Here is an 18336-nt window from a genome sequence, read left to right on the forward strand (position 1 = left end):
CCACGTGATGGAGGTGATGGGGGGGTGGGGGGTGGAGAGGACTAGCAGACACAGACCAGGGAGAGAGGCATCTCTAAGGGCGGTGCCAGGTGCGGTGGGGGTCAGAAGGTGGACAGCTTAGGGAGAGGGCTGGACAGAATCCCAGCATCCTTGGGCTTTAAAGTCTATTGTATGGGACGAAAGGAAAGACAGACAGAGAGGTGGAGGAAACTGGGATGAAAGAGAAGCCCACACGAGGTAGGAAGCTGGGTGTTTGTGCCCCTTTGGACTTTGTCACAGTGGCATTTCAGAGCGCTGAACAGTCCTGGTTAGGAATGTAGGAGCCTTGAGCGGAGGCAGTCCCCAGACACATTCAGGCAGGCGGATGCCTGGTGCTGAAAGGGGGCCAAACCCCACCGCCCGTCCCTTCAGCCACTCAGCCTGTCCTTTGACCCCATCCCTTCCTCACCACACCCCACTGCTTTGGGAACACAGTCCTGCCAAACCTGTTCGTGCAGTGATGTCTGAAGGCTTTGGCATTTCAGGCAAGATATCTCTACAGACAGTTTGGGTCCCTTAGATGAGAGTCTAGTTAAAAACAGCCATGCGAAGACATTGCATCTGGGATGTGAGGCCAGAAGTGGTGGGAATCTTAAGCTTGGAGCTTAGATTTGTTAACTCTGGTTCCCGTTTCCTCCGTAAGAGGATCCTCCACACGCCAATAATGACAAGATGAGAAGTAAATTTTCAAATTACACAAAGAGCAGAAAACAACAGTTTAAAGAAGATAAAAGCAAGTGGTCAAAGAAAACAGAAAAGTGAGAGAATGAATACGTAAATCCAGAGCTGGTTATTTGAAAAAAAAAAAAAAAAAAAGTTGTCAGATAATCTAACCAAGAAGAAAAGGGGGGAAAATCTAAACCTACAGAATAAAATATATGAATAAATAAACCTCTAAAGAGAGAAAGGAATTATAAAAACTTATTTTGTTCAAATTTATAGAAATGAATTTCTAAAAAAATATAAAGAACAGAAATGATAGTAGATGAGAAAGAGAATCTAATTTGATCAATTATCATAAAAGAAGTTGAGAGCTGCCAGAGGGTTATGCTCATAAAGAACCAGTCAGCTTCAGTGGGTTTGCAGGCGAAGGGTACCCAGTTACAAGGTACAGGGAGGCAAGGCTCCAAGATGATTTACATCTTTGCCATGCACGGGGCTCATGGACCATCATCATCATTATCATCACCTGGGAGCTTGTGAGAACCGCAGCGCCTCAAATCCTATCTCTGACCTACTGAATCTGCATTCATTGTTTCCTCCAGCTGCTTCTAAGCACATTGAAGGTTAGATGGCATTTATTTGAGTTATTCCACTAGTTAGAGGGCGATGGAGAAGTCCCCCCAGTGTGATTCTCTCCTCCAAAATACAAGGATGTTACAAACCCATTTTACCCAAGAATTATTGATGTAAAAACCAAAACTGAAAGTGTTTTAGTAAAATGACTTTAGTTATACCTCGAGCAAATGCCTCGTCATGACTAAATGTGGTTCAAGCCAGGAAGGAAAGCATGGCTCCCTATTTGGAAATCTCTTACTACAATTCACCCCATTAATCCATCAGAAGAAAAAGCACACGGTGATCTCCAACAGATGTTGAAATGGCATCAGATACTATTGAACATCTAACCTTGATAAGACCCTTATCAAAACAGGACTCACCAAGATGTCATATACATATAAAAATCCTAAAGAAAATATACACATAAGATGTGTCTGTATGTAGGCAGAATAAGACAGCCCTCTGAGATCGTGCAGGTTCCTGGTCCCACGGGGCACACACCTTCTCCCAATTATACTCAATTAAGCACTCATCTGGGTATGCTGTGAAGGGTTCTGCTGATGTAATTGGATGCCAAATTAATTGATTTTTTTTCCTATAGCTTTTGGATTTTGTGCCTTGCTAAAATAGAGGAACAACTTAGAAATTACTTTATCGGAAATGTTTTAAGGTTGTCTTCATATGAATTTTGTACAATGTGAAGGGAAGACACGATAAGTGGAAAGATATTCTCTTGCTGGACAGGAAAACATTATTTATATAGATGTTAATTATGCTATGATTAACTTATACCTAAAATTCAATCCCAATAAAGTCTCTAGGCAATGTTAAAAAAAAATGGAGTTCTGAAATCACACAGGAAAAGTCAATGTGTAAGGACACGGAAGAGCCTGAAAAAAGAGGCTAAAAAGGAAATTAGCTTAATGAGAAATTCAATGTTAATATAAAAGCTCAATCAGTACCACAGCTTGCTATGGTCTCAGGAAGAGTCAGATCAATGTCACAGATCAGGGAGTCCAGAAATAGACTTAAATATAAAAAGCAATTTTGGATATGAAAAGGTAGGGGAGAAGATGGAGTCTCAACCAATAAATCGCACTAGACCAACTCACTGGCCAGTGGGGGCAAAAAATAAAGCTGGGTTCCTACCTTACTCCTGCCACCCAAATACATTCAAGTGCAATAAATATGTGTATCTTACAAATAAAACGTAAAATTATTAGAAAAAACTGTGGAATAGTTAAAAAAAATATTCTGAATGGAGGAGGCATGACACAAAACCCAAAAGCCACAAAACACCTTATAGTTCATCATGTGAAATTTAGAAATGTTTATATAGGGGAAAACCCCACAAATTAAAAAAACAGAGATCAAACTGGGAAAACATTCACACATGCAGTAAAGTGCCAGTTTACTTAATATATAAAAGTTTTTATGAGCCAATTAGTAAATGACCAACTGACCAGTGGGAAACAATATAAAGATATAAATAGTTCTTTGGCCAAAGAATATAAACAGGCAATTCAGAGAAAGATAAATACAAGTGACATAAACATAGACAAAGATACTTAATCTCACTCATGATGAATGAAATCCAAATGAAAATGACAAAATTTCATATTTCAGATTAAGTATACCAAAATTTAAAGTAATATTATGATGAACTGTGTTAGCGGAGGTGTGGGGAAAAGACACTCATATCTTATTGAACTGGAGGTACTGTGTCATTGGAAGGTGATTTGTAATACAGTCAAAATTGAAAATACATCCCTTGACTTGACAAAATCACGTATAGAAAGCTACTCATCATAGAAACAAGATGGGAAGTTAAATGACCATGAGATCAGAAGTCTGTCACTAATATTACTTTTGACTTGAGCTGTATAAATGGGCTTGATGCTTTTGCAGAAAAGCAGAATTTGAGTCACTGAAGGAACAAAAGACATGAAAGATAATAAAAAGATTAGGTATCAGAGATTAAGCGAATTAATCATGCAATCTTAGCATAAGGATGGAAAAAGGGGATCTGCTCAGAAATAATTAAGATGTAATTATAAGAGCTGGAAAGATTATTTTAAGTGCTCGCAGGTGGTTAAAACAAAACAAAAAAAAACAACTACCAGCTTGTAATTATGATGGAAACTGAATAGATACATGCAGTTTTTAAATGTTCATCATATCCATAACTCTTTTGCATGTGAAGCTATAAAAATATTTGATCTTCAGATGGCAGAAAAAAAAATGTGGAATATAGACAAGAAATCAAGTCACTAAAAATGACAGCAACAGAGAAAGGGGGGTGCATTTAGAAATCATGCGGTTTCCAGGGGCAGAGTCTGGTGTGGCAAGCAGACACCTTGGCTCTGAGTTCACGGTACCTGGGCAGACTGTATATTCTGGAATCTAACTGGGGACGTGGTTGTTAACCTGAGCGACCCCAGCTGTCATATTCCACTTAGTCTGCAATTCATTTGGGAGAAGAGCCACACTGCTAACAAAGCTGCTCTGTGAACCTGAGTGAATCCAAGGGACAAGTGTGGGTTTGGATTCCCAGATTACTGACCATTCTCAGAGGACTGTTTTCTACTCCCTGCATCTGGATTTTCCATGTCCCCTCTCAGAGGGTCTATGAGAACTCCTGGTCCAGAGCCTGTCAGTATCAGATGCAGGTTAGCTTCAGGCTAGCAGCCAGCAAGTCCAAGCTCCAGGGGATACTATGACTTCAACCACAGCACCTTCTAGAGGCCGATTCTCCAGGGCCTTCCTGGGATGTGATGCACTTGTCAATCAATGGAGGTTGGCCCTGGCAACCTACCCTGCAACCTGGGCTGAGAATGTCACCTGCGTGTACTAGAAATTCCATAAAATAGTAACCAGTCATAATTGTTGTAACCAGAAGATTCCTTAGGAAATGGAATCTTACATCTTAAAGTATCTTGTCTATCTTAATGATATTTTAAAAAAACCTAGGATGTGGCCTTCGGTCTGATTTATTCTGTATTAAACATCATGAACGTGATAAAAAAAAAAACCCCAAGACTTCATACGAATGCCTCCTAAAACAGCTTGATGTACATTCCGGAGTTGTTCATTAGCACAGAAACTGATGGCATCAGACTCGAATTTTTTCCGGTGTTTGTTTTGTTTTTATATTTTACAGAATGTGCGTACCATCTGTAGTTGTCTTTCTGCTGGCAAATCCTTGCCATTCCACAGAAATAAGATTCCCTGAATCTGACAAAGAGAAAACACACGATTCTGAGCGGTGACTCACTGCAATTGCCTGATGCTCTGCGACCGTTAAACAAACCAGAACTCAGGGCCAGGGGTTGCCTTTTCTACCTTGTAACTACTGTCCTGAAAAGACCATGATGTAGTGCACATGCCTAGCAAGCACGCGGTCCTGGGTTCAATCCTCAGTATCTCCATTAAAAAATAAATAAACCTAACTACTGCTCTCCCTCACAAATTTTTTAATTAAAAAATTAAAACAAATAAAAGGACCATGACAATGTGATTTAGAAACAGGCCATACTTATTATCCAAAGGCGGAAAAAACTAAGCAGAAAAAAGAACAACTGGATGTTTCTAATCGAGCAGAATTGACTTAAGTCAAATCAACATAATTTTATCATTTCCCCCTATAAAAAATGCACTTACAGCTCCATGCCAGGGCCTACCTAGTATTTGTGATGATCTTGTGATGTTATCCAGTGTTTGCCAAACTCCAATCACGTGGGAACTGCCATCATATTTTTTGCCATAGCCATGTAAAACCTAATTATTATCTACTTTTTTCACTCAATTGACCTGATTTTTTATTTAAACAAATGCCCTGATAAAACTTTATTACCCTACCAAGTCATTCTATATTTGGGGGGGGGAGGTAATCAGGTTTACTTATCTAAGTTTTTTTTTTTGAGAGGAGGTACTAGGGATTGAACCCAGGACCTCGTGTATACTAAGCGTGCACTCTACCACTTGAGCTATACCCTCCGCTGCTGGTAGGCGTTTCTATTGCTTGTCAAAGCGGTACACAGAGGCTCCCGCTTGCTCGCCTGCTCTCTCTCTCTCCCTCCCACTCTCTCTCTCTCTCTCTCTCTCCCTCCCTCTCTCTCTCTCTCTATTAAAGGCAGACTAACACCAAATGGAGACTTTCTCTCTGACAAAATTAGAAGGACTGAAAGGGAAATGAACAGGAAATAACTTTATATTATGCCATGTAATGCCATGTCTGTTATCTTCCTATAATGATCTGGTGACTCCCTGTCAAGGCCACCATGGTGTGCTGCTCCAGGACCCATAGATGGCAATGCAAATGGCATCCCTTGGAGTTGTGCAGTGCACAGCACGACCAACCATAAATGTCCCTCACTTTGGAAAGCAGTGACAGAGCCCAGAGGGCTTTAGTGAGGCAATGAGCAAGCAGCTCAGTCAGTAGTGGTCCAGGAGAGAAAAAAGAATCTTATCACATGAATCTAGCATACCCTGGGATACATTTTCCATCTTTATCATGAGATATCATCTAAGATATAAGAAAGAATCATAAAGGAGCAGAAAGAACACAAGACCTAAGAGTGGATGTCTGGAATTCTGATTTCCAGGTCTCTGCGAAGCAAATACTCCAGTGTGAGTATGAAATGAGTAGCCCTTAGCTGATGGTTAAGATCCCTTTAATACTAAAACTACATAGACTCCCTGTCTTCACAGCAGGGAGCATGCTGTATTTTAAAATAAATGCACACACTTCATTTTAAACAGCACTTTCCTCCTGATATCCTTTCAAATTAAGCTTGCAGCTGATTAAAAAAAAAAAACAACCCTGAATAGTCATTTGACACATTCCTCAAACGGAAACTCCGCCCTGGGTGTAACAATTGCTCTCACTGGAGATGCTGAGGCTGGCCCCACGTGCGGATTTCTTGTTCGTTCATTTGTTTCAAGTGCGCTTTTTTCCAGTTGCAAGGAGGCAGACCGGCTTTCCTCAAGTTTAGGTAAAAAAAACCTCCCCTGTCCTGGTGAGCTTCCTCATGAAATGGTCAGGGGAGCCCAGCCTTCTGCAAGCTTGTGCTACAGCCTTTCAATTTGCAATTTTACCACCTAAAGCCGTCATTGTTTTTCATAAACTGTTTTCTGCGTTACTTACTTTTCTTTTGGTAACCTTACCTCAAAGGTTCACCAAGGGGCCACTATTAAACTTCCGTTTTATACGGTGAGTGATTCTCATGGGTGGCTACACATCAGAATCGCTTGGGGGAAGGTTTTACCTCTGCGGACATCTTCATCTCACCCCTAGTGTCTGATTTAATTGGTCAGGGGTGCAGCCTGGAGAGCGGGCTTTTAAAAGCTCCCTAGGTAATTTGAAAGTGCTTCTGAGATCGAGATGAGGGCTTTCAAACTTCAATGCGCACATCAGATGTCACTGGGGAATCTTGCTAAAATGTCGATGCCGATTCAGTGGGTCTGGGGTAGAAGCCTGATAGCTGCTTTTCTAACAAGCTTCCAGGCAGCACTCATGCTGCTGGGCAAGGACTACACTTTCCCAGGCACCATATGCAACATTTCTCCTTCCAAATGCCCCCTGTTCCAACCAGGACTAGTCAGCTCTCACCTTTATCCTCCTGTCTGACACCCACACAGACCCCACTAACACATGGCTTCTAGCCAGAAATGGCATTTTTTGTGAAGACACTGTTGTTTTGTTTCTGAATATCTGATCGTGAGGATCCTTATTCTATTCGGGTAAGAAAGATGGTCTAAAAAAAGCAACCCCCCCAAATTGGAATTCAGAATGATGGAACATAGGCTAAGAACTAGGGTGTGGTTCCTGATGTGGGGACCTGCTAGGAACCCTAGAGTTGGTATGAAGTTTCTTTTATGCTGGGGACATTTAGGATTCACAGATGCAGAAAGAAATCTTTTTGGAACTTCCCTTATCTGACTACAAGTAGAAGCTTCTGAGAAATGAGGCCGTAAATTCCCCCTTCTGGGAGGCTTTTAGTCCCAGGAAGGAAGCCAAGAGCAAACCTACCCTAAATCCCCAAGCCAGGGAGTTTTATGGCCTTGAAGAAGACAGAAAGACCATTCACACCTGCATAAACAAACATTATCACAAACTTTCTTATCTCCTGTTTTTTCTTTTAGAAACCCATTTGTTCTTCCTGTCAAGACCTTTTTCTCCTCTCTTTTTCTCTACTAAGATAGATCAGCCTCTAACTTTAATTATTTGTTGAGCCATTTTTTTGGTAAGCTTCCTTACGCATACGAATAAACTTCTTTTTCCTGTTAATCTGCCTTTTATCAGTTTAATTTGCAGGCCCCAGTATGTGAACCTAAGAGCGTAGAGGAAAAGTTTTTCTTCCCTGACACTAAGCCACTCAAGGCTGATATTAAGTAGCCTTCTCTATGTCTATTTCCTTCTCTGTCCCCTGTCCAGACCCCAATCCCCATTCTCTCTCATGTTCCCATTCACCTAAAAGAAAAAAAAAAAAATCATGTTATCTAAACAAGGCTTCTGTCTCATAGTTCATAAGCTGTTTTCTCTTCTTTTAATAGAATAGAGACAGATACACACATTTCCTCATGAGCATTTCCCCATTATGGAAATTAACTTGGAATTCCAATTATGGGATAAATTATGATAATGAGATTGATACAGCAACTGGTTGACACCAGGTAAGAACTTTCTGCCCAAGTACAAGTGGACATTTTCTGCAAATGGACCCTATATTATATACCACAGGCCTACCGTAATACCTGGGTTGTAGACTTTTGATTTGCACATTGAATAATAACAGAAAAGTTCCCTACATACATTATTACAGCAATCAGAAGAATGAAATTGTTTTACATAATGTAGCATGATTTCTAAAAAATAAATGAACTCAAACTTTGGCCCTTACAACCGTATCTCACAGACCATAAAACAAATAATGTGCTAATTAAGGCAAAATGAATATGGACTTATGTTGGCCCAAAGGAACACCTAGATGTTTCTGAAACTGGTTTCTTGGCAGCCAACTTAGACCACACACGCTGATGGCCTCATGCAGTGAGTTCCTGTATCAGCACAAGAACCTGCGCATTTCAAAGACGATGTGTTGTCGCCGCCCACTATGGCATCTGGAGGAATTTATCTGAGAAATCTCTGTTCCTCTGCAGCCCTGACAATGTCTTTCCTCATCTCATATCCTCACTGCTACTTTTCTTCTTGCAGCATCAGGACTGCCCTCCTTTGTTCAAGCCAGCCCAGGAGGAAAAACCAGCCCGCTGTGTAATCCTAACAACAGTCATAAAAGAGAATTCTTAATAAGTACCCTTGGCACACAGCACCCCTCATCATGTTATAGGAACTCATGCATGAGGAACAAAGAGGATTGTTTAGTCTGTAAATTGGCTATTCTGACAACGGGGCAATTCTGGCTTCTTTCGAAGCTTCACAAATCCTGGCAAGGATTCAGGGTGACAACGGCTACATAGAAGCTGATAAACACCACGTTCGGGGCTGGAATCCGTCTAAAGCAATCCAACACATGATGTCTACATGATGAACTGTTACAAATTAGAAGTTAGGGTGGGGGGCTGTTAAGAGCCTTTCCTGGACATGCGAACATCACAGCAAATTGTGTCTAATATGAAAATAACCACCTAGTAAATACTATTGCAGCTGAAGTTTTGTGAAGCTTGCTCCATGTCTATAATGGTGCTAAGTGCTTTAAATCCATCACCTCACCTAGAATTTTCTGAGTTAGGTCTTATCTCCATTTCGGACATGTGGAAACTGAAGAATGAGGTTAAGAAACCTGCCGGTGAGAGGCAGGGATGCTTCTGGAACCCAGGCCTCACGTCACCTTGCCTCCCACCTTGGCTTCTTCCTGTCCCCAGCATCAGCAATGCTGGACTCTGCTTTGGAGACCCACCGAATGTCAGATTGGACGTCTCCTAGAGATCATGTCCCACTTGATACCTTATGGGGGAAAAAGCTGAGGCTCGGAAAGGCTACCTGGGTATCCCGAGGTCAGTCTGGTAGAGTGAGGAAGAGGACCTTTGGGTTCCGCATCACTTGGGTTTATGTGGATGTTGAATTTGCATCCAGTTAATTTAGCAGCCAACAGCTGGCATCCTTTCGTGTTCACCCTGTGCTTTCAAACAAGTCTTATCACCTGCAGAAGTGGGGCTGCATCCACCGAGCTAAGTCTAAATGCACCCCTAAAATCTGAAAGGCTACAGGATTATTTGTATAAATATAGCGTCAAGAGGTGAATCTCAGTCTTGCTTAGGTAAATCTTTGGCAGTAGAACTTCGATGGCGGGGCTGCCAGGCAGTGAGAGTCACAAGGGCAGAAATGAGGAGGTGACTTGATAGGATCACCTGACAGTCATGTCACAGACATCGGTTTAGACATCTCATTGTTTCACTTAAATGAAGAGTCAGTAATTCCTGTTTCTTCCCTTCGACTTACTTCTGGCCCTGAGCAAGAACACGGCTGCGCCATCTGAGCACTTGATGTGCTAAGAACTCTCTGCTCGCACATTCCTTCGCTCCCTTAATCCTCCAACTGCTTCACCAGCGAGGTTCTGTTACTAACCCCATTTTACAGATGGGAAAACAGAGGCTTAAAGAAATAAATAAAGCGATCTGTTGGAGACCGCTTTAGACTTTACCTGAATCCAAGTGGTCTAAGTGCCAGGGGTCGGTGGCGGACGACATGGGGGAGAGGGTGAGCGGGGAGGCCCCGCAGTTGGATTCCACCAGCTCGCCCTGAACGTGCACGTGGGCAGAGGCGTTTGTTTGTCTCAAGGCCGCCTTGAGCGGGGCAACCTGGTTGAACTGGACTCTGGAGAGGCACCCAGTGAATCCCGGGGTGTTGTACTTGTGAATCTCTTGGTCAATCTTCCCCGTTTCTGAAAGAAAAACAAAGAGAAAGTAAAAATTGTATCCCACCCACTCTATTCCAGCTGTAACATATACTCATCTTGGAATGCTTGTCTGCAAATTTTATTCTTAGGTTTCAGTGTAAGATGCTCTCTGTTCTTTTAGATGAAATATTAATGACTTTCTAAGGCCCAGGGCTGGAGACTCCACTTGAAAAGAAACTTCTGTGTTATCAGAGAATGCGGTGGGGAAAGACTATATTTGCTAAAATAAAATACATTCATAATTACCCCCCCCAGATACTCGAGCTATTGCTGAAACTGACAACACTCCCTTGGTTCTGACTGATTTTTCTCCTCTTTTCAGATGCTTTAATGACCCTCTTGTATATACTCAACAGCCCTCCCAGCCCTCCTGGTAGACTCTGGTTTAATTTTGTGCCTTTTATTTTCTTCTTTAGAATTCTTTATTTTTAGTAAAGAAAAGAAAAAGAGTTCCCAGAGCCTATAATTGGGCATTTGCTTTCTTTAGAAGCCAATCCCCTGGAAATTCTGAGGTTTACAGAATCCCAACTAGTATCTGATGGGCTTTTTTGGAAGTCAGTAAAATCTCCCAACTCCACCACAAACATAAAGGCACATTTAAGAATCACCACCTCCCCCAAACGTGTAAGTGCAACATCTTCTTCCTAAACTAACATTCAAATCAGGGGTGAATCTGGGTTCTGGGAAGTCCTTCAGCAGAGGTAACAATGGAATTAGGGCTTTTTTTTTTTTTTTTTTTTTTTTTTTTTGGTGATAAGAACACTTAATCTACGATTTACCCTCCTAACAAATACATAAACATAAAACACAGTATTGTTAACTATAGGCACCCTGGGGTTCATTCCTCTTGCATCAGAGAAAGTACGTACGTTTGACCAGCACCTCCCGATTTCCCCTCCCCCCGTGCTGGAAACCACGGTTCCAACTCTCGGCTTCTGTGAACTTGACTATTTTAGGTTCCTGATATCATGGAGTATTTATTCTCCTGGGTCTGGTTTATTTCACGTAGCATAATGTCCTCCAAGTTCATCCATGTTGTAGCAAATGGCAGGACTTCCTTCTTTTTTTAAGGCTGAATGATATTCCATTGCATGTGTCCATCACAATTTCTTTCTCCATTCGTCTGTCAGTGAACATGCAGGTCGATTCCATGTTTTTGCTATTGTAAATAACGCTGCTTCAACACGGGAGTGCAGATACCTCTTTGAGAGCCTGACTTCAGTTCTTTGGCGTGTATACCCAGAAGTGAGATCGCCAGATCATATGGTGGTTCCATCTTTAGTTGTCTGAGGAACCTCCGTACCATTTTCCACAGTGGCTGTACCATTCTGCATTCCCACCAATTCCTCCACATCCTCACCACTGCTTGTAATTTTTCGTAGAACTAGGTTTCGAGGATGAAAGGAAAGAGAACTCCAGGCTGAGTCTGCTATGAGGTTTCTGTTCTGGGATCTGGGGGAGTTGGATGGGCTCGGCGCTCGAGGCCAGACCGGGAAGGGCCTTGAATGCTGGGTTAAGATGTTTGTATTTCAGTAGGAAACTCAGAGCTATTTAAGCTGCAGGGTTTGGGGTGGGAACTGTATTAGAAAGGTAATTCTGGAGAAGAATAGCAATTGCTCTGAGCAGCCGTCTCGTTAGCCCCTGAGGGCCCTGCAACCTCCCTGGGCAAAGGCAGGGACTCTTCCTTTGGCCGTGGGGCTGAAGCAGAGTTAAGCTCTGGATGTGGATAACACGCCTTGTTTGTCACCAGCATCGTCCTGATTTTGCTCGCCACTGGAAAATCTACAGAGAATTAGTTTTGGTTCTGTTTCCTCTGCTAGAGGTTTGGGTAGGGGGCTTCTGACTGGTTGTATTTCGTGTGGTCCCTGAAATTTTAAGTAGGACATGCTTCCCTATCACATGGCAGAAAACGAACAGTTTCAAAGCTGTATTTATCCGAGGGTCCCCAATTTAATATGGGGCCCCACTTCTTAAAGAGCTGACCTCTTCTATCTGTCTCCCCCTGAAATGACCCCCAAAGAGGGATTAACAGACACATGCAGATGGCCAGGGGGAGCCCCAGGAAGGGGGTTCTGGTGGGGGACTAGGGACCAGAGGAACCGTGGGGCTGTTGGTGGAAATGTCCGCTAACTGCGCAGAGGCTGGGGCGGGGCTGCAAGAACAGCCCCGGGGGACAGTTGGGGAGACTGCACTTTTCCGGAGGTTCTTTCCCCAGCTCACTCTCCTCTTTAGCTCCCCGACCCCTGTCATCTGTGTTTTCTCACTGTTGGGGAATATCCCTAACATTTCAACTGTTGTTCCCTTTCTGAAAGGTGGCTGGGTTACAAAAACGAGGATTCTGAGGCCCAAGAGTGCAGAACCAATAACTGCAGATCTGGACCACGTTCCAAGTCCAGTTGCTGGGCTCCAAAGATTCTCAGCTGAGTCCCATTCCCTGGGGCCAGGGACGCCAAGGATGCTCTTGGTTCGTCAGGTCCACGTGGTTCCCACGCTGGGCCATGTGATGATAATAATATTAAGGGCGACTATTATAAACCAAGTTGGTATTATGTATGAGGTACTACGTTTAGTATTTTTTACGCAGTATTTCATTGTTTCCTAACAACGCTCTGCGCTAACTAGGATCATCCCCACTTCACAGATGAGAAAACTGAGGCTTAGAGAAGTTAAGGCTTTGTCAATGAATGCACATATATGTTTCATATGAAAAACAGAGAAGTCAAACGTTCATAGTCTCTATTTCTCTCTGTAAAATAGACTATATTAGGTTGCTTTTTCACTCATTTGGATTTTTGTCATTTCGATTCAGGGACTCCTTCTAAAAATGGCACAGTGAGGGGTTTTTTTGTTTCGTTTTGTTTTTTTAAAAAATTAAATGGCTATTAGAGACTGCTTTAAGATCGTGTGTCATTAGAGACTGAGCCGATAATAAGGATTTTTAAAAAATGCCATGAACTGATGTCAAAGCCTTGCCAGTATCAGTTAAAGTGCCAGCAAGTTCTGAAAACGCTGGTCTGGAATAAAAAAATCTATACTTCTTAAGAGCATCTAACAAACGATAGTAAAGCTATCATTTAGTACATTTGAGCTCATTAAAAGTAAATTACATTAATCTGTAAAATTGATTGGACTGATCTCATACTGAAACCAAATATTAAAGTACAATTCCCTGTAAGAAACGACTTTCTTTGTGGAAATGTCTTGGCCGAGGCATAATCTGGGGGAAATTTGCTCTAAAGCATGCAAATTTCAGAAATGCAGTGCAGTCACTTCTGAAATTAAATTCTCAAGCTGTCATTAGTACTAGAATGTCTCCTACGCCAAGTGACATGGGTTACAGAAAATAGCCCACTTAGAATACTGATTCAATTCCCGGTAAAACCTTAAAATGAAGTGTTCATGACACTTTCAAGGAGGATGCAGCAATTACAGTGGCAACGCAACAGCATGCTTTCTGGGCTATTCTTCCTCAGATGCTGTACATCGAGTGATGGGCAGGGGTGTTGTGAGAAACAAAAAGAGAAAGGGCACCTGAGCAAGAAACGTGGGGCGAATGAAGCCGGCCCCGCCGACCACACAACTGTGTGAGGGCCTCGCGGACACGCGGCAGCCTCTTCAGTGACTGGGTGGATGCCGGCTCCAAAAGAGATCAATCATTTCCCTTCGAGACGATTTAAACTCATCCACATGGACTTCTTGTGCATCCCACGGGGTCTGTTCATCCCCTGGTTTTTGTTGTGTTTTATAGTTTTTAGAGTTTCCTATCAGAATTCCTTTTGGGGGGGGTGTGATATTACAAGATATGAAATATCACCATAAACTTAATTTCTAACTTTTAATGAAACAGAGTCAAGAGATGTTAGGATGTCAGAGAGACCTGATTTAAGACTTTTGCTAAGGCTCTGTTGTGTTCCCCTCACTCTGTTAGGGGTGGGGGGAGTCAGCCTTTCAGAATTTGTGGGGTCTGTAGGAAGACAAACCTCACCTTTATCCTGCAGACACTGCGGGTACCACTGGCCCAAAGCACTGTCCCTCCTTCACTCCTGCCCTCAACTCTCAGCTAGAATGTGTCTCACTAGGGGCACTGGAGGTGGTTTTAGGTTATTCACAGATGATGTTAAATAACATCCAATCTCAGGGGGAGGAAGTTATTTCCCTTTCAATTTTCTTTCAATCCTCCCAAGATTAGGACTCCGGTTGGCTCTGGTTAGGACTGGACCCTTTCCCACCCCACCAACACCAGCTATTTCTCTATCTTAACAAAGAGAGAACAGACCTGGACACTTGAGTAGGCAGTGGTACTGAACTTCATAGCATTTTCATAGGATGTATTTTTTTTTTTATCACTATCTTACTGAGAGAGGAGATTAGGCAGGCTTGCTCACCCTGGCTGATTATCAACAAAGGGAAGAACGTGCCAGGCTGTTGAAAAAAGGATGCTTCTGTGATCCCGCAGATGGCTCCTAGATTCCAAGGACACAGCCATACAACAGAACATCTTATGTCCCACAGCTGCTGCCTTAACCCCAAGGACAGAACCCAGTGTCTCTTTCTTTGTTCTCTTTCCTGCGAAGCTTCTGTTCTAGGGCTGAGCTCCCTAGAGGAGGAAAAAGCCCATAATAGGAAGAAGGTGATTGGCTCCCGCCCCTCCGGAATGAAGATTAATGATGGCAGAACCCTCCAATCAAAGACCCTGTGCCTGATGGGGAGGTGGAGCTGTCTCCACCAGCCACTTGGCTGGCAGCTCCCCTCTCAAGCATTTTCACTTCCCCTTCTCTCTTTTGAGCAATTAAAGCCATCTTCCACTTTGTCTCTCTGCCTCTGCTGAGAATTCCTTCTCAACTGGCGGGCAAGGACCCACATTTTTGGTGGGCTTTTTAATTCAGGAATCTCTCTATCTGCTAACATTATCATTACAGCAAGCGATGCTGGTATTTCATTTTAGGGTCGCATTGCAAAATTTCCTCTAAACAGAAACATTTTCCTTTAAACAGAAAAATATTAAGTAAATAACAGTAAAGGAGGTAACCAAAAATGGCAAAAGTATAACTGGAAATGGCAAAAATTGTATTCTTGGTCCTCAAATGACTCTCTTGGAAAACACTGTTGTGGAGGAATTTGGTGCTTCCTCCAAACCCCTTGATTTTCGGCCCTCAGTGCCTCTGTTCCATTCCGGTGGAATTCTGCCCTCCTCCCTGTCTCCTCACACTTAATACCTATGATTATCCATCACTTAAGAGCACCAGGGTCCCCAGTCATTACAAAGGAGAGCTCCACAGGGCTTCCTCCCCGAGGCTGCTCCCAGCGCTAACTACCTGGCCCAGGTGTGTGCATTCCCTCTGCAAATGGGCCAGAATTCTGAATCTGTGCTTCCACTAGTTTCACGGTTTCCTTGAGAGCTGAGATAATATTGCTTGTTCAGTCCTTGTGTTTCTCCGAGGGTCTACAATAGCATGTGGCACAAAAATCAGCCGGTGACCGTGTGTCTGACTACACTGGAAACTACACCGGAATCAGTCTGTCCTGCAGAGTTTGCTTGTGCAGGACAGGCGAGCACGTGGAAATTTAAGCACAGCGAAGTTCACTCTGAGTTTGTCATCCTAGTGGGTTAAAGAACTGTGGAATGTGGCCTTGAAAGAGGAAGGGAAATTAGCAAACTGAGATCCAGTAGATCGTTACATATTTTTTTCTGGAAGTACTATTACCTGGACATGTGTCCATCTCGCTGAAAACACACTCATCTTTGAAAATATTGTTGTGTTGCTGTTACACTGACACTCACGTAATAACGCTGATCACTCACTCCTACATAAACCCTCCAGAGGTCTCGCATATGGAGCGGGGGTTGTAGGCAACCTAATGAAATGAGTAGGAAGTGAGGTTTGAAATCACTGCCTGGGTGAAGACTTAAATTTTTCTCGGAAGATTAGACTGAAATGAGATTGGGGAGTAGTCACGTGATGCAGACTTGAAAACATGACCAGGGTCTGCTGGGCTGGCAGTCATCCTAAATTGTGACTCTCAGGGTTAGTGCTGATGATCTGGGTCTCAGCTGAGAGAGTAGGTGACATGGGTAATGAGGAGTGGTTACAATTTTCCCGTTTGGCCAGAGTTGTGTGGATGGGAGCCTGAATGGGTCCCCCACTTTATTATTCCCAGAATAAATAAATGGGAAGTAACCATCATCAAAAGAAATCAAAAACAGAAACAGAAAAAGAAACCAATATACAAGCCATGAGCATTAATCTAAAAAGCAAAATAAAACAAAATAAACTTCATTCTTCAATTCTAACATGATCTAATGATAAACATCAGGGAGGGCCCTGCAATGTTGGAATCTAGTTTCAATGTCAGCTCCCTACTTTTACAGGCAAAATTTTTTGATCAGTGGTGTCCTGCTGACCAGCTGCCTTTCAAAAGATAAACAACTAGAATTAAATCTACATACATAATTGATGTATAAATTATGTACTCTGACATTTTATTAATCCCTGAAAGAAAGACACTAATGAAATTTCATTGTTATCTATTATTTGCTTTTCTCTTTACGAAGGAAGGCAGGACAGAAACATGCAGGTATAATTTAAGTAGCTCTTGACCTGTGACACATGCTAACTCAATCACAAAGAGGCAATCTGCTGGGAGACGCAGAATCTGCTTTTCCTCTAGATTGTGCTATGTTTTAACTTGTAAATCCTTTTCTCAGGATTGAGAAAACAAAATTGGATTTTTTTTCAGAAACACCAATAAAAAGAGATGTCCTAATGTGAAGATGCGAGCTTACGCCACTATTTTGCAAAAAAGAAAGTATTACACTTTTATTTGTATAAACTTATCCCAGTCCCTGAGCTTTTGGGGAGATACATATATTGGATACACACACACACACACACACACACAGGTTCAAATTGTCATTCCCATTCCTAAAACCTACTTTGAAAGCCACAAACTTATTATGATCACTGGTTACTATAACACAGTTGTGATTTCCATACAAAGGGGAAAAATGATCCCTGTTAAAAACAAGACAAAAGGCCCAAAATGTAGTCACTTATGCTAAGCTCCAGGTTATCAAACTGAGATTAACCAGTACAATTTTGGCTCTCCCAGAAATGGAATCTTAAACCAGTCAGCACTAGTTAGGTAATCTGTTTGATGAACCCCTGCCGTCCCCTAAAAGAAAGTAATTTTGAAATAACCAATCTGTATTTTTTTTCTTTTTTTTTTTTTTTGCCAGTGTTTAACTTCAGTGTTCCCATTCCTTTCTGCCTGTAAGTCTCATTTTGTACCACTCCTTGGAGTTCCTCTCCATCTGCTAGATTGGATGCTGCCTGATTCAAGTCAATTTTTGCTCAAATAAACTCTTAAATTTTTAATGTGCTTCAGTTTATCATTTAAAATCCCTTAGGTGTTCCCCAAACACCAGACATTTGGCATCACGCAGAGCATGCACATCTGAACATAGCATTTCCCACTTTGCCCTGAATGCTTCAAGTTGTCAGACACGAGACAGAAAGCCTGGTGCCCCGTTTCTGCAACCTCAGGTGCCCTGCTTACACGCATGATTTTTCAGGGCTCAGAAAAACAGGCTCCACTGAAGGTAACAAGACCTTTCAGGAAAATGCACGTATCTGTCACTCAAACCCCAGAGCTGGATGCTGTGATTTACTTCATGAAAAATGCAGGTTGAATTTTACCTCGCAAAGTCTTAGTAAATATAAGACATGCGTCCCAGCTTTTTGCTATGAGAGAACAGACCCCTTCTGTATGGTCTGAACGCCCCATGAGCTGGAAGCAACAGATCTATTTTTTACTCACTGGGTTTTATTCCACTTTTGCTTTTGCATTTTAACTTGTAAGCAGCAGAGACAGAATCTTGTGTACAAAATGACCAAACTTCTGCTAAAACTGTTTTTTTTAGGCTTTGGAAAGTCCTGTTCAACTGTAGCCAACACTATAAGGAGAGTGAATTTCAGCTTGTAAGTTTCTCCCTTAATTCCTCTCCTAGCCACTGAAGAGCATTCCAGACAAGAGGAGCCCACCATCAGCTGCAGCTGACTCCCTCGGGAGCAGGGGAATCTGGGGCAATGGGAAAAGG

At 42.4% G+C, this 18336-nt stretch overlaps 1 protein-coding gene across 3 annotated transcripts in view; it reads right to left on the reverse strand.

Moving 5' to 3' along the window:
* CNTNAP2 (contactin associated protein 2) overlaps positions 1-18336 on the reverse strand; it is a 1833097-nt gene that overhangs the window by 15637 nt on the left and 1799124 nt on the right. For all 3 annotated transcript variants that reach the window (XM_064487267.1, XM_064487269.1, XM_064487268.1), the window contains one exon: positions 9984-10223. In XM_064487267.1, the coding sequence (XP_064343337.1) occupies positions 9984-10223 (240 nt within the window). The remainder of the gene's footprint in view (positions 1-9983; positions 10224-18336) is intronic.

Source organism: Camelus dromedarius, chromosome 7 (assembly GCF_036321535.1).
Source record: "Camelus dromedarius isolate mCamDro1 chromosome 7, mCamDro1.pat, whole genome shotgun sequence".
Lineage (NCBI taxonomy): Eukaryota > Metazoa > Chordata > Mammalia > Artiodactyla > Camelidae > Camelus > Camelus dromedarius.